A 15,663-nucleotide genomic window follows, 5' to 3' on the forward strand; every position below is an offset into this window, starting at 1 on the left:
TCATGCACACACTCATGCACGCACATGTACACACTCATTCACACCCTTGCACACACTCATGCACACACTCAGGCACGCACACGCACACACTCATGCACGCAGTCACATGTACACACTCATACGCACTCACATGCACACACTCATGCACACACACGCACACACTCCTACACACATGCACTCACACACACTCATCCATGCACTCAGATGCACACATGTACTCATGTCACTCTCATTTTAAAAACTCAAAGGCTGTGACTATGCATGGTCCCAAAGTCCCTGGAGAATCTGGCCCTTTCCTTCCAAAGCAGGTCAGCCCAGTGTCCTGTGCTCCAAATCCTTGCTGCTCAAAGCCTGGTCCATGCCTCACCAGCCTGGGCATCCCCAGGGGGATTTTTAGAAGTGCGGAATCTCGGGCCCCACCCAGACCAGCATTTTAGTAACATCCCTGGGAGATCCATGGTACCATTTGAGAAGCTCAGTTCTAAACAGGTGCACAGGGGCTGCCTTGGGGACGCCACCTGGCTGCTCTGTGTTAGGGCCAAGAATTTCAAGGGCAGGATTGCATCTTTTTTCTCTTAATAGCTTGCTTACATGAAAGTAAGAAATGGTCATTAAAAAAGAGTCTTTGTAAGTGAAAGTAAAGAAAGAAGGGAAGGGGTACCACTGCGATGGCCGGATGGGGCTGGGATGCTCACCTTGGGAGATGGTGGTGGTGGGGTAGGTGGAGTCCGGCAGCTGGTAGGGGGGCAGCGTGGGCATGCCAGTGGGCGGGAAGCCTCCTGGGAGAAGGTGGTTGAATGCCGCCAGCTGGTTGGCTCCTGCCTGCTTACGCCAACGGGCGCGGCGGTTACTGAACCAGACCTGGAGGATGGAGAGCAGAGAATGGAGACCCCTCGGCCAGGTTCCTGGCAGAGAGCTGCAACACATCTAGACCCAGTTGCCCAAGCCATCATCCTCTGATCCAGCCAGCATCCTCCTGCAGGGAGGGAAATCTCCAGCGTTGTGCAGCATGGGATGGTTTGCAAAGTGTTTTCCTAGGTATGACCCCATTCTGCCCTCACAACCACCAGTGAGGGGGTTCTATATTATCTCCATTTTACAGATGAGGAAACTGAGACCCAGAGAAAGTGGGTGACTTGTCCATGGGCCAGGTTGAGTCAGTGGCCCAGACAGTCCTGTGTGGCTCTCAGGCCAGTACTCTTTCCTCTACAGCTGCTCCTTCCTGGAGGGATGCTGGGGCCCTGCTTGACCACCTCCTCCAGGAAGCCCCCCAGGAGGGAGCCACACATCTGCAACCCACCTGAATGAGACCTGCACTTCAGACCCAGATGTGCAAACCAGGTTCTTTGTCTGGAGACTGAGGCCCTACTTTGCTTACATACCCTGGGCCTCCTTGAAATAGGAAACACACACACACACACACACACACACACACACACACACACACACACACACGGATTTATCAAACATTAGTGGGATAATAACCTAACATCTTTGTCTCCCTTTCCTGTGCTGGTGCTTCCCGTGTCAATCCATACACAGACCCATGAGACGTATTCTCCTATCCCCATTTTACAGAAGGGGAAACCAAGGCCCACAGAGGTCAAGTTGCTTGCCCAAGTCCACCTAGCTGATCTGTGTTGGAGCTGCGATTCAAACTTAGAATCAGTCTGGCTTTCTAGAGCTCAGTTATCTGGATTTGCAAGTTTCCTGGGACAGGTCAGAGAAAGAGGAGAATGAGGGTGCACACTGGGGCTGCTTTGAGGGGGTTCTTTTCCACCCTGAGTTTTGCACATGCTGTTCCCTCTCACCCGAACACTCTTCCTGCAGCTGGCTCTTTGGCCTTCAGAGCTCAGCTGAAATGCTTCTTCCTACTCCAACGCCTTAATCGCCGCATCTAAGGTGGGTTCAGGTAGGTTCTCTGCCTTCTCTCAGGGGGCCTCCTGCCTGTGTGCTTCCCCACAGGAGCAATGATTCTGTGTGCCCGTTTCTTGGCTGTGCTGCTCCTAATGTCCCCCTTGGGCCCAAGCTCCATGGGGCAGAGGCCATGCATTCCTTGCCCAATGCCTGGAGCTCAGTAAGTGTTCAAGGAATACTTGTCGAATGAATGAAGGAGTGAATGAATGAATGAATGAACAAGGGGAAGCAGGATTGACTCCCCTGGCACCTGATCACCTAGGACCCCCAAATCTCTGTACCATCTCTGACGAGATGGGGGAGGGGAGGGGAGTGCAGCTGGGTGGAGGGCGCTTATGTGCCCCTAGAGTCATCCCTCCCAGGTGGGAAAAGCAGCGTTCAGCTTCGCAGGCTGGATAAACAAGAGCTGCCAGCTCTGATCTGTCCAGATTTCACAGAGAAAGGAGAGGAGGCAGCCAAGCCTGAAAGGAAAACGACTGGCTCCCAAAGGATTCACAGCCCTGGCTTCTCCCCACTTCCGCAGGGTGCTGAGGGCTTCCCCAGGGCACCCTGGGGTGGGAGGGATGCGGGAGAGGGAACCCTGTAAGGAATGGGCCTTGCCTCCGAGCTCCCAGGCTCTGCGGGAAGGGTGTGGGGAGGTCTTTGTACTAATTCAGTGTTTCCCAAAGAGGGGGCCTCCTGCCACGGCTCCCTGTTAGAGAAACAGAATTCAATAACCTGGACATGAGGATGGGAAAGTTATTCCTTCCACTTCTGTCCCAGGCCTCCTGGGCATGGAGAAGCGGGGAAGAGGGGTCTCAGTTTGGTGCTAATGCATCCTCAGCGCCTTTCTAATCTGTGCTAATCTCCCTTCTGAACACAGGGAGAGCAGGCGTTTGCAGGTGACATTTTCCTGAAAGGCTTTAATCACATTGTTTTGTTTTCCTTTGTGTGTTTTGTGTGTGTGTGTGTGTGTGTGTGTGTGTGTGTGTGTATGTGTGTGTTTTAACAATCGTCTTCCCTTCATGGGAGTGTTGTGCATTTTTATTTTAAAACACATTGATTTCGTTGAAAAGTAAATAACAATATAGATAATATGTGAACGTGGCGAACATCTTGGGTGGGTGGGATAATGACGGGCGTTTGGGATGCGCCACTCTAGTTTGTTATGTAGCAGCTGGTCTTTAGGTGCCGCTTGTCTTTTCCTCAAAAAAATTCTGAATAAAGTTGGATGGATGCATTCTTCCTCCTTCCCTTCCCTTCTCATCCCTTCCCTTTCTTTTCCTACTCTTTCCTTCCTTCTTTACTTCCCATCTTCCCATCTCAAACTTTTACTGGGACTCCTGTCTGTGCCAAGCAAGACAGGCTAGAGAGATGGACAGGACCCAGTCTGAGCCCTCAAGCTGCCCTTTGCCTGGGCACGAGTCAAAGAGCAGCTGCTTTTCAGTGCAGTAAACTCAGATGGGGTGACATGCAAGGTTGGATAAGGAGTTCAGAGGAGGGGCTTCCAACTTTGCCTCTCAGAATCCAGGAGGACTTCCTGGAGGACAGGGCATGCCTTTGTTGCCAATTCTGTCATCTCGTCTTCCTTCACTGTCCTATGTCCCTAGATATACATCCCTCCTAGTAGACAACTCCCTTCTCACGAAGTGTAACAGGATGGGTGAGAGCAGGGATTCTGGAGTCAACTGCCTGGGATGGACTTCTGCCTCTAACTCCTAAGATGGGAAAATTTTTGTTGTCCCTCTGTGCCTCAGTTTCTTCACAAAATGGGGCTAATAACAGCCACCTCCTAGGTGGTTCTGGACCTCAAATGAGTTAGCACAGGCAACATGCTTAGAACAGCGTCAGCCACAGGTAAGTATCATTCTGCTGGAGACCCTCTGGGATGGCTGAGCTGGAAGGATCTCTGCCAGCGTCTCGTGTGAGCTGCCTGTTTACAGAGGGGGAAACAAATGCTCTAAGAGGGACAGTGACAGCCCCAGCACCCTACCCAGAATCTCTGCTCAGGACTGAGTTCTTTGAAAGCAGGGGCTGGGTTTTATTCTTCATTTCTGATCCTTCTCTCAATACTCTGCACTGGGAGTAGGGTAGAGTGGATGCCATCTGGGTACTAAGTCTAATATTCCATCTGGCCCTTCTCTTTATGTAGCACAGAGGAAACGAACCTGAGCAGATAGACTTGGGTCCAGCACAGTCACTTTGAACTGTATCTTTTTTTTAATTTTTAGTTTTTGTGGCTACATAGTAGGCATGCATATTTATAGGATAGAGGGGTTCTTTGATATAGGCATACAACATAATAATCACATCAGGGGTAAATGGGGTATCCGTCACCTCAAGCATTTATCCTTTGTGTTACAAATGGTCTGATTATACCCGTTATTTTTAAAGGTACAATGAAATTATTATTGACTATAGTCACCCTATTGTGTTATCAAATACAAATACATCTTCTTCATCCTTATTCCTTTTTTGAACACATTAACCATCCTCACTTCTCCCCCTACCTCCCATTACCTGCCCCAGCCTCTGGTAACCATCCTTCTACTCTCTATCTCCATAAGTTCAATTGCCTTAATTTTTAGCTCTCACAAATAAATGAGAACATGTGAAGTTTGTCTTTCTGTGCCTGACTTATTTCACTGAACATAATGACCTCCAGTTCCATCCATGCTGTTGAAAAGGACAGGATCTCATTCTTTTTTATGACTGAATAGTACTCACTGTGTATATGTATAACTGTGCTTCAGGAAGTTACTTTCCTTAGCTAAATCTCAGTTTTCTCATCTGCAAAATGGAGAGAAGGATCACACATACCTCGCAGGGTCATGGTGAGAATTAATAAAGATAACATATGTAGGCTGGTGAGCCATCATGCCTGGCACATAAGAAATGCACCGTGAAGGCCGGGTGCAGTGGCTCACGCCTGTAAACCCAGCACTTTGGGAGGCTGAGGCAGGCGGATCACCTGAGGTCAGGAGTTTGAGACCAGCCTGGCCAACATGGCAAAACCCTGTCTCTATTAAAAATACAAAAAATTAGCCAGGAGTGGTGGCGGGCACCTGTAATCCCAGCTACTTGGGAGGCTGAGGCAGGAGAATTGTTTGAAACCGGGAGGCAGAGGTTGCAGTGAGCCGAGACTGTGCCATTGCACTCCAGCCTAGGTGACAGAGTGAAACTCTGTCTCAAAATAAAAAATAATAATAATAAAAAAAGGGAAAAAAAAAGAAATGCACCATGAATGCTACCTAGAGTTATTAAGAGATTCAGTGTAAGTTGTTAATTAGTGAATCTCCTGTAGTGTCTCCACGATGGGATTTCTGTTCAGAACATCCCACCCCAACCCCAAGCAAAGAGCAGGGTTCCAAGGACCGTAAAGTAAAGAGGCACTGCACACAGCCTTAGTTTCCTGGTGCTGATCATCTGAAGGACGGGGAAGTCATCACAGGCAGCCGTGGGAAAGGCCATGGGGTGATCTTGGGACCTATCAGCCCTGCAGTCTCTGTTTCTAGAAGAAATTCACAGGCTCAGGGTTGTGGCACCCTGGAAAAAATGGATCTGTTCACCTCTAAGGAAGATATATGCGTCACTCCAGAGAAAGGAGTGATGGGTCTCCAGGCATGGGTTCTCCTGCCTGACACCCCCTTGGCTGCCCTTCACGTGGCTCTGGCTTTCTCCTGGCTGAGGCAGACGTGTTACAGGCACTGGAAACATCCAGCAGGCTTCAAGCAGAGGCTCCCGTCCCCTGCAGTGAAGCAGGGCTTGAGGGAGCCAGAGAGGAAAACAGGCCACTCTTTGGTGACCAGATCCCCGCCTGACATCATGTTTACCTGCGCACGTGTTTATGAGAATGCCAGCTTCAAGTCGGCAAAGCTTTCTGCCCAGTGAATCCCCAATGCCTAGAACTGCGCCTGGCATACAGCAAAGACTCCATAAATGACTGCTGGGTGAACGTACCTGGAGCTGCAAAGGTGGCTAGTATTGGAGCTGCCAAGAACAGGCAGCGTTTTAGTAAGAACAACTCCCATTTACGGCCCTTCTGTGTGCAAGTACTTCCTCTTTTTTTTTTTTTTTTTTTTTAACATGTAATCATTTAATCCTCAGAGCACGGCAGACATTATTATCATCATCTTGCAGGTGAGAGATGGGTGAACGGTGGAGAGGGTAAGAGATAGAGCTGGAATCCACATCTAGGTATTCGGCTCCAAGCCCGCCCTGAGCCAATCCACCAACCCACCCATCTCCCAGGTCCACTGAGATGAGATATTATAGGATTGCAAAATCCCAGAACCACAGACCTTTAGAATCAAAGACCAAGACCTAAAATGTATGAAGCCATACAATCTAAGCAGTACTCAGGGGACTTTGAGGTCATAACTCAAAGACCTCAGGGTCCCTGATTGACTGGACATTGCGTTTTTGTTTGAACACTTCTGGTAATGGGAATCTCATCACCTCGCAAAGCATCCCTGATTGTCAATAAGTAAGGATCTTAGAAATGCAAGGGTCTTAGTGATTGTTGGGTTCCATCCCCTTATGAGCAGATAGGAAACGAAGTCTCAGGAAAGGAAATTGACCTGGTGAAGGTGGCACAGCTGACCAAAGGCAGGAACCCTGAGCTCTCAGTCTTGAGCTCTTTCCTGCAGACCTTCGTATTGGACTTTAGATGCTCCTCTCTTGACCCTGCCCTGGGCTTACCCTTTGGGGACTCTCAGAGCAGCTATGTCCTTCAAGTCTCTACTTCTCCAGGCTAAATGTTTATTTTATTTTATTTTATTTATTTATTTATTATTATTTTATTTTTATTTTCTGAGACAGAGTTTTGCTCTTGTTGCCCAGGCTGGAGTGCAATGGCATGATCTCGGCTCATTGCAACCTCTGCCTCCCGGGTTCAAGCGATTCTCCTGCCTTAGTCTCCCGAGTAGCTGGGATTACAGGCATGCGCCACCACACCGGGCTAATTTTGTATTTTTAGTAGAGATGGGGTTTCTCCATGTTGGTCAGGCTGGTCTCGAACTCCTGACCTCAGGTGATCCACCTGCCTCGGCCTCCCAAAGGGCTGGGATTACAGGAGTGAGCCACTATGCCTGGCCGTTTATTCTTTAAAAACTCAACATTTTTTGTTCCTTCTTCTCTGAGAAAGCTCTCAGGCCAAGTGGGGAGATCCAGCCCTGCCCTGGGAGAGATTCTGGTCTAATGAGGAGTCCCTGCCCTGACCCAGAGGGAGCTCCCTGCACTGGGGAAGCATAGAGTATGACAGGAAGTCAACAAGCAGGAGGTAGGCCCCGCCCCCTCAGGATGGCTTTGCCTGTACTCTGGCTGCTTCTCCATTCCCAGACCCCCTCCCTCCGTGGACCTTGAGTGACACCTGTTTCTGAGTCCCCTGGGCCAATAAAAGCACTGCTCTGACAGCCAGGAAATTTTACAAGGAGCAGTCAGGCTTCAAGGTGGTGGGAAGCCACCGTGGCCGCCAGACGTGGGAACGAGAAAGCGCCCAGGAATGTGCCCAGAACAGCTGCAGGAGGATCAGAGCGGGAGGGAGGCCTGGAGCCAGCTCGGATATCACCTCGGTCAGGAGGGGAGGGAATGAGATGAGCTGGCTGCTGCCTTCTGCCTCCTTCCCCTTGGGGTCTCCCTCAAAGGAAGCAAAGGGCCCCTAATCTGGGAGTGGGGACAAGGGGGTGCAGGGGTGTCTGCTGGGTCCTGGAGTGCTGAAAGGTCCCTTGCTTCTAGGATTGTCCCAGTTGCTTTCAAATTTCAGCTTGTGACTCAGCTTGTTCCTTTCCCTGGATGGAAATGACGTGGGTTTTGCCAGCAGCTGGGCCTGGCTCAGCCCCCATCCAGCTTGTGCCCCTGGGCATGTTGCTTCTCTGAACTTCCAGTTTCTGCACCCATGGCTTGTAGGGGGTGACCATGCTGACCTGACAAGGTGGTCCGAGCTTCCACTAGGTCACGTTTGAGAAGCAGCCCCAGCAACGCCACTGGCTAAGTGGGTGCCGGCCAAAGGCTGGCTCCTCTTGGGTGGAAATGCCTGCCGTCAGCAGTTTGGGGTGGCGCCTCTGCAGGCTGCTCTGACTCCCTGAGCACTGCTTAGATTCTGGTAATGGGGATCTTTCCCCTCCCTCAACGCCTCCCCGTCCATGGAGGAGACAGCTGGGGAATGGATTCCCACAGGAGCCGTTCATCACGACTTGTCCCGGCTCTTCCTCCTCCATCCGCAATCCTCTAGCCTCAGCCCTCTCCAGCCAGGCCCCCAGAGAGGCTCCTGCACTTGGAGAACAACTGTAGGCCTCCTGGAATCTGAGAGTTTGGCCTGGGGAGGTGAGGCAATGCCCCCAGGCCCCCTGCAGCAGGCCTTTGCCCCTCAACCCACCGACAGAGAGCAGGCGGGGCCGTCCTCGAGCTGTCGAGAGGCTCTTGCTCTTCTCTCCTCTTCCTTCCCACACACTGAGGCCATGGAGGGGATGTTCAGGGTCTTCGGGGTCTGCCCATCCTGCCCTGATGCATCTAACCTGCCAGGAACTGGCCTGCCCATCCTACTTGCATGCTTCCGGTAACGGGACACTCATCACCCATCAGAGGAAGCTAGGCTTGTTTGGAAATCTTCCTCCTGATCACTTCCTCTGCTCATCAGAGATTTGGAGATTTTTATACTCCCCAAACCCCTTCTTCTGGCTGAACTAATGCCCTCCCTCCCTCCCTTCTTTCTTTCTTTTTGTGAGACAGAGTCTTGCTCTGTCGCCCAAGCTGGAGTACAGTGGTGTGATATTGGCTCACTGCAACCTCTGCCTCCCAGGTTCAAGTGGCTCTCCTGCCTCAGCCTCCTGAGTAGCTGGGATTACAGGTGCCCGTCACCATGCCCAGCTAATTTTTGTATTTTTAGTAGAGATGGGGTTTCGCCATGTTGGCCAGGCAGGTCTTGAACTCCTGACCTCAAGTGATCCGCCCACCTCAGCCTCCCAAAGTGCTGGGATTACAGGTGTGAGCCACCGCACCTGGCTTCCTTCCCTTCTTTCATTCCTTCTTTCATCCTTCTTTCCCTTCCCCCTTCTTCCTTTTCTTCCCCCTTCCCTCTATCTCTTCCTCCATTCTTCCCTCCTCTTTGGGCTGTCCAGCTCTCAGTCAATCAACATTTGCTGCCTACTAACTCTGCACTGGTGGCATTACTTGTCTACACAACCCCCTGAACCTGTTGTAAACCCCCCTGAGAGGTCCTATTAAACCCACTGACCTTGGCCAACCCAAACTTCTGAATCTCTGGAGTATACCTGCAGCACCAACACCGCAGGTGCCTCCTCACCTGCACACGCGCCTCGGTCAGCTTGGTCCTCTGCGCCAGCTCCTCACGGGTGTAGATGTCCGGGTAGTGAGTCCTCTCAAAGGCCTTCTCCAGCTCCTCCAGCTGCTCGGCCGTGAATGTGGTCCGACTGCGGCGCTGCTTGCGCTTCAGTGGGAGGTCAGGTTCCGACTCCACATCCGAGCCCTCATCCAACCGGTTCCCTGCAGCGGGAGGAGAGGGAGGGAGAGGGCAGGGGCTTAGAGAGATGGAAGGGTGATCAGGTCTGGGAGGAGACCACCAGGCACACTCGTGCCCACCTAGGAGCCATCACTGCACTGAGGATCAGACTCCTCCCAAGCACAAGATAGAAGGATGTTCACCCTAGCATTGTTTATCAATGTGAAGGATGGGACGCAACCTCCATGCCCAACCCTAGAGTATTGCTTAAATACTTTCTTGCAAAATCTTTCCCTTTAGGGAAAAACAAACAAACAACAACAACAACAACAACAAAACAGTCCCCTCTGGTTGGGCATTTTGTTTATTTTCACTGACATGCAAGGATGTCCATGACATAAGACTCAAGGGATGGTTTCATGGTGAGATACGTTTGACAAAATCCATAGAGCTATATTCTCAATTAAAAGGGCAGACTTTTACTGTATATTAACTATACCTCAATAATCCTGACTTTAAGAAAAAGGCATCCAGGTATGGTGGCTCATGCCTGTAATCCCAGCATGTTGGGAGGCTGAGGTAGGAGGATTGCTAGAGCCCAGGTCTTGAGCCCAGGAGTTCAAGACCAGCCTGGACAACATAGCAAGACTCCACCTCCAGAAAAAAGTAAGAAAATTAGCTTGGTGTGGACGTGCATGCCTGTAGTCCCAGATACTCAAGAGACTGAAGTGGGAGAATCACTCGAGCCCATGAGTTCTAGGTTACAGTAAGCCAATCACACCACCATACTTCATCCTGGGCAACAGAGCAAGACCCTGTCTCAAAAAAAGAAAAAGTGCATACATCCGGAGCTGCCCATCAAGAAGCTTAGATTCCAGGCCTGACTCTGCTCCTAAATGTCAGTGACCCTGGGAAGGCCACCTCCCCTCCTCAGGCCTCACTTTCCCCATTTGTGACATGAAGGGTTTGGATTAGGTGACTTCCACTGACAAGCTCTCTCTGGGATGTCCCAGGGTTGTGTGAATGATCCTCCTAGGCTAGAGGAGACCTCACCTGAATGACCTTGGTCAAGGCCATGGACCCCATCCCATCATCCCCACTAATTTCCACCATGGAGACTGGGGGTGGGTGAAGGCCTTTTGCTTCCTGGGCCTGGAGAGCCCAGAAGGTTGGAGCCAGCTCACTTCCCAGGCCTGGTTGGGGTTATCAGGCCAGGAATCTGCTTCAGCCCTGGGCCCAAGTTAAGGAGGCTGCAGGAAGCCCCTGCTCAGCCTCCTTAGCTGTTGGGACTGAGATACCCAGGAACCAGCTCCCTGTCCCCATCAATCCTGTGGCTCCTGCCCATCTCTGACCTAGCAGAGGGGATGCTAGCAGGGCATCTCCCAGCTAGGGTTCTGAAGCTGCCCCTCAGCAGCCCCTGGGGAGCCGCGGGGAGCATGGAGAAGCGGAAGCAGAAAGAAAGATGGAAAAGAGAGCAGACACTCAGAGGCTACCTTCCTTCCTCTGCACTCCTCTTCCTCCTTTTTCTCTTTTGCCTTCATTTCTTTCTCCCCTTTCCTCTCCTTCTCCATCTCTGGTATTCCTGGAAGCACTTTTATTTTTTGTCATTGACTCATTCACTCCCTCCCCCAAAGCATTTATTGAGTATTGAGTATTTGCCATGCACCTGAAGAGGCTAGGTATGCAGTGGCAAGGTAGGACCTGAGCCCTGGGCTTAGCGCACTCAGCCTGAGTCAAGCTAGAAGAGTTTGGGAGACCTCATGCTTGCATCAGAGATGGGAGAAACTGAGTCCCAGAAAGGTAATGTGAGGTGCACTGAAACACTACTCCCCGCCCTGACCCCTTCCACCAATACAAAGATCCCTTCCTCCCAATCGCTTCAAGTGTTAATTACATGAATAGGCCTAGACTCCTCCCCCAAGGGACAATCCCCTCCTCCCCTCAACAAAAACAAAAAGAGAAACTAGTACAGCCTTAGATGTTAAGTGGAGGTGAAGGGAAAGGCACTGCAGGCAGAGGGGAGAGCACATGCAAAGGCCTGGCGTGTCAAAAGGCATGCTGGGTAATTTAATCATGGGGCCACATTCATAGCCAGGAAGCTGGTGGGTGTGGCCTGGGGGTGTGGGAGGTCATGCGTCTGGAGGGTCATCCATCTTGGCAATGCCTCTCTGCCCTGTACCCACTTGCTTCCATCCTGCTATCTTGTCCGTTGGGAAGTTATCCTTGCTTTTTGTTGGCCAGTGCCAGGTGGTCTCTGACTATGATGCTGTGCCACACAGCGAAGGAACGGATTGCAAGGGAGTCCTGCCTTCATCGTGGCCTGCCTCATCCCCAAGGGCAGAGACCTGGGGTCAGGTCTAACACCCTCCTCTACCCTTGCCTTTCCTGCCGGGGCTGCCAGCTGCCCAGCCCCCCAGTCACTGTGGGGAGACCACGGTGGGCACAGCTGCCATTCTGGGGGCCCTTCCCCACCATGTCTGGGGCTCAGAGCCAAATACAACTAACGCCAAGGATTCAATTCCTGAAATGCACTGCATAACCTCAGTGTTCTGACGGCGACTGAGAAAGCCAGCCCTTGGGGCTTCAGAAGAAGGAAGCAGGCATTTGTCGGGCAGGCAGGGAGGCCAGCCCATGGATGGGGAATGGGGCACCAGATTCAGTTCTCCAGTGAGGACACTTGAGCTCAGAGAGGAGCTGAGTGGGATGGGGACCAGAGTTGTAGGGAGTGCAATCTCTGGGCAGAGACTGTCCTCAGAGCTGTGAGGTCTGACCTCACAGAGGTCAGAGGGCAGACACAGGCCCTACCCTCGGAAAGCCCCAGTCTGATGGAGGAGGCACAGGCTTGTCCTGGGGGAAATCCTAGTCTTTTTTATTTTTTATTTTTGAGATGGAGTTTTGCTCTGTCGCCCAGGCTGGAGTGCAGTGGTGCCATCTCTGCTCACTGCAACCTCCGCCTCCTGGGTTCAAATGATTCTTGTGCCTCACCCTCCCGAGTAGCTGGGACTACAGGCACATGCCACCACGGCCGGCTAATTTTTGTACTTTTAGCAGAGACGGGGTTTCGCCATGTTGGCCAGGCTGGTCTCCAACTTTGGTCTTGAACTCCTGACCTCAGGTGATCCGCCAGCCTCGGCCTCCCAAATTGCTGGGATTACAGGTGTGAGCCACCGCGCCTGGCCTGGAAATACTAATCTGACTGAGTCTCCATTCAGTTCTAGAGCAGCGCTGTCCAATAAGAGTTTCTGCGATGAGGGAAACGTTGTAGATTCGCAGTGTTCAATGTGGCAGTACTAGCTACATGGGGTTTTGAGCATCTGAAACTTCCCTACTGCAACTGAAGAACTTCATCTTTCATTGTATTTAATTTTAATTCAAATTCACATAGTCACGCGTGGCTGGTGGCCCCACTGAGGCCAGCACAGTCTGAGACAGTCATTAACACAGTTTTTCTCTCTTCTTAACAAAGAGAGGGCAGGCCCCGAGCTCACAGCTTCCCATGTGCAAGTCTCTAGGTAGAATTTAACAACGTTGCTTGTTTTTATGCTATTTATGGTTTTTATGGTTCCCATCTATTTATAGGAAATGATACTCATTTTCCATTTATAAGAGCATTAGTATCCTTGAATTCGGTTTTTAAAGGTGCTTTCGGATATAGTAAAATATTAAGGAAATAATAGGACAAGATATAGAGTTGTGACCAAAATCATGACTGCAGTTAGCAAAGGACCAACATTTGCTTTATGCCACTGATAGATGAAATTCAAGGTGCTTTTGCCGAGCCCCGGCCTCAGTGCCTTCATGCGTCAGCTGATCCCTCAGTCCTGCAAGTCACCTGCAGCTTTCTAGACTCACCATGGAGTTCTAGGTCTAATTCCTTCCTGTCTCCTTGTCCTTCCTACTCCTTATTCTGCAGGGATTTGGGGAACTCCGTGGATCTAGAGAGATGCCCAGACTGAAGACCAGACTGGGGAAGGCCAAGCAGGGCCCATAGGTCTCTCTTGTCCAAGAGGATCTGGCATGATCCTCTGGGATGTTGGAGGTTGCCATAACAACCCTCTGGACACTGAGTGGGGAGGGCAGAGCTCTGTCTCGCTGTCCACTGAGATCCAGAGAGATCTCAAGAGAACAGAATTGCACTTTGTTTGTGACTTCAACCCCTGAAAAAGAGCTTCCACCACCCGCCTTGGCCAAGCTCAGGGGAAGAGACCCCCATTTTAGAAACTTCTGTGCCAGCCTTCATAGGTCTGTGAAGCTGGGACTATTGACTCTTTTACAAATAGGTATACCGAGGCTCACAGAGGTTCAGTCACTTGGATGGAGGACACACAACCAGTAAGCCCTGGAGAGGAAATGGCAGGAAGGGACAGATTGGGAGGGAGTTTGAGGGCCTCTGGGACAGCCCTGGCCTGATCAGGAGTCCTGGTCTCGGCAGCCTGAGACCTGGCTTGTGGGCTCTGTCTTTCCCTAGCTGTGTGGTCTTGGACAAGTCGCTCCCCTTCTCAGGACCTTGGTTTCCTCAGCTATAAAAATGAAGATAACAATACATCCTTGTATGCCTCCCTAGATGGCTTTGACAATGGAGTGAAATAAAGATGATGGGGCCTGGTGTGGTGGCTCATGCATGCAATACCAGCACTTTGGGAGACTGAGGCAGGTGGACCACCTGAGGTCAGGAGTTCAAGACAGTCCTGGGCAACATAGTGAAACCCCGTCTCTGCTAAAAAGATGAAAATTAACCGGGCATGATGGTGTGTGCCTGTAATCCCAGTTACTTGAGAGGCTGAGCTAGGAGAATCACTTCAATCTGGGAGGTGGAGGTTGCAGTTAGCTGAGATCATGCCACTGCACTTCATCCAGGGCAACAGAGCAAGACTCTGTCTCAAAAAATAAAAATAAAAAATAATAATGAAATAAAATAAAATAAAGATGATGGGAGTAATTTGCAACTTCAAGGACCCATGAAGGCTATTACTATTGTTGATGATGAGGACAATGACGGTGGTGATGACAGAAAAGGAAACAGAGTGGGGAGTACAGGGCCAAAGCAGCATGAGAAGGGACACAAAGAGCCCCACTGCCACCACATCAACCTCACTTCAGCTTCCTGCACCCCCACTTTCTTGGGGTGCCCTTCCCACTCCCCACCCCTGGAAACCATTTAGCCTCAGAGTTAATCAACAGGATTAGGTGGAATTGGCCACAGAGGCCCTGCTGGTTGGGGCTGAGTCTTCTGTGCACCAAAAGCTGGTACCTTGGTGAAGCCTGGGTTCGGGGATAGGGATGTGGGGGAGTGAACATGGGAATGCATTCATTAAACGGCAGCCAGATTCGGGGTGCGCAGTGAGGGAGCAGCCTCATGGCCAGCCTGGGCTCCTGCCCTCGCACTCTCAAACAGCTAAGGAATGGATGGTCCCAGGGAGTGCTGGTCTGGAGATTGTCCCAAAAGAGAAGGATACAGGGAGAGACGCTCTCTCTGGGTTCCTGGATCCTGTCTCTAATTACGGATGTGGGGCGGTCCATACTGAGCAAAGGAGAATTGCAGCTCCTACCTGAGAGACCTCCCAATCTCATGGGGGAGAAACAGCCTCTGTTTTAGGAAGCTCCCAGTCTGATGGAGGAGGTATCACCCCTGTCCTGGGGATTTTCCAGTCCAGTGGAGGAAACACTGCCAGATGAACCAGGGCGCAGGACAGACGTAAAACATCAAGGCAGCTTGTGACTCGTTAGAGAAGCAGAGCCTCGGGACAGAATGAGGGGCGGGAGGTGCTAGGAGCCGTTTGGGTTGTCAAAGCTTTGGGGTGGGCAGGAGCAAGTTCAGCTCCAGGCAGAGTCAAGCCCAGGCTGAGGTGATGGTGATGGTGATGGTGATGGATGGAAGGTTGCTGGGGGAAGCTCTCGTCATCTCTCCCCCAGCCTTTGCCTTTCCCTTTCCCTTCCCCTTCAAAGCCTCCTTTCACAGCCACTGACCTCTGGAAGCCATCACTGACTGCCAGCGTGTGCCAGGAAGCCTCCGCCATGCCAGCAAGGCCTCAACCACCATGAGCCCTTCCCATGTGTCCCCCCATTCACCGCACCATCCCATGCAGTTCCCTGTCCAGTCACTCACAGCTTCTGTGAGTGAGTGAGTGAGCCAGGTGGGTCTTGCCTTGATGCCTTTGAACACGAGCTTCCTCTGCTCAGAGCGCCTTCCCTCTTCCTGGGAGTGCTCATCCAGCACCATCCAGCTCTTGGATCACCTCCCCCAGCAAAGCTTCCTGGGCCCATCCAAGGTGATTTCGGTCCCCCCCCCCCTTGGGGTTCTCAAAGCT

General features: G+C 51.4%; 1 protein-coding gene across 6 annotated transcripts in view; it reads right to left on the minus strand.

Moving 5' to 3' along the window:
• LOC105483129 (paired box 7) overlaps positions 1–15,663 on the minus strand; it is a 118,053-nt gene that overhangs the window by 47,331 nt on the left and 55,059 nt on the right. For all 6 annotated transcript variants that reach the window (XM_071099444.1, XM_071099448.1, XM_071099446.1 and 3 more), the window contains exons 5-6: positions 9,200–9,399; positions 696–861 (exon numbers count right to left, since the gene is read on the minus strand). In XM_071099444.1, the coding sequence (XP_070955545.1) occupies positions 696–861; positions 9,200–9,399 (366 nt within the window). The remainder of the gene's footprint in view (positions 1–695; positions 862–9,199; positions 9,400–15,663) is intronic.

The sequence above is a fragment of the Macaca nemestrina genome, chromosome 1 (assembly GCF_043159975.1).
Source record: "Macaca nemestrina isolate mMacNem1 chromosome 1, mMacNem.hap1, whole genome shotgun sequence".
NCBI classification, from domain to species: Eukaryota; Metazoa; Chordata; class Mammalia; order Primates; family Cercopithecidae; genus Macaca; species Macaca nemestrina.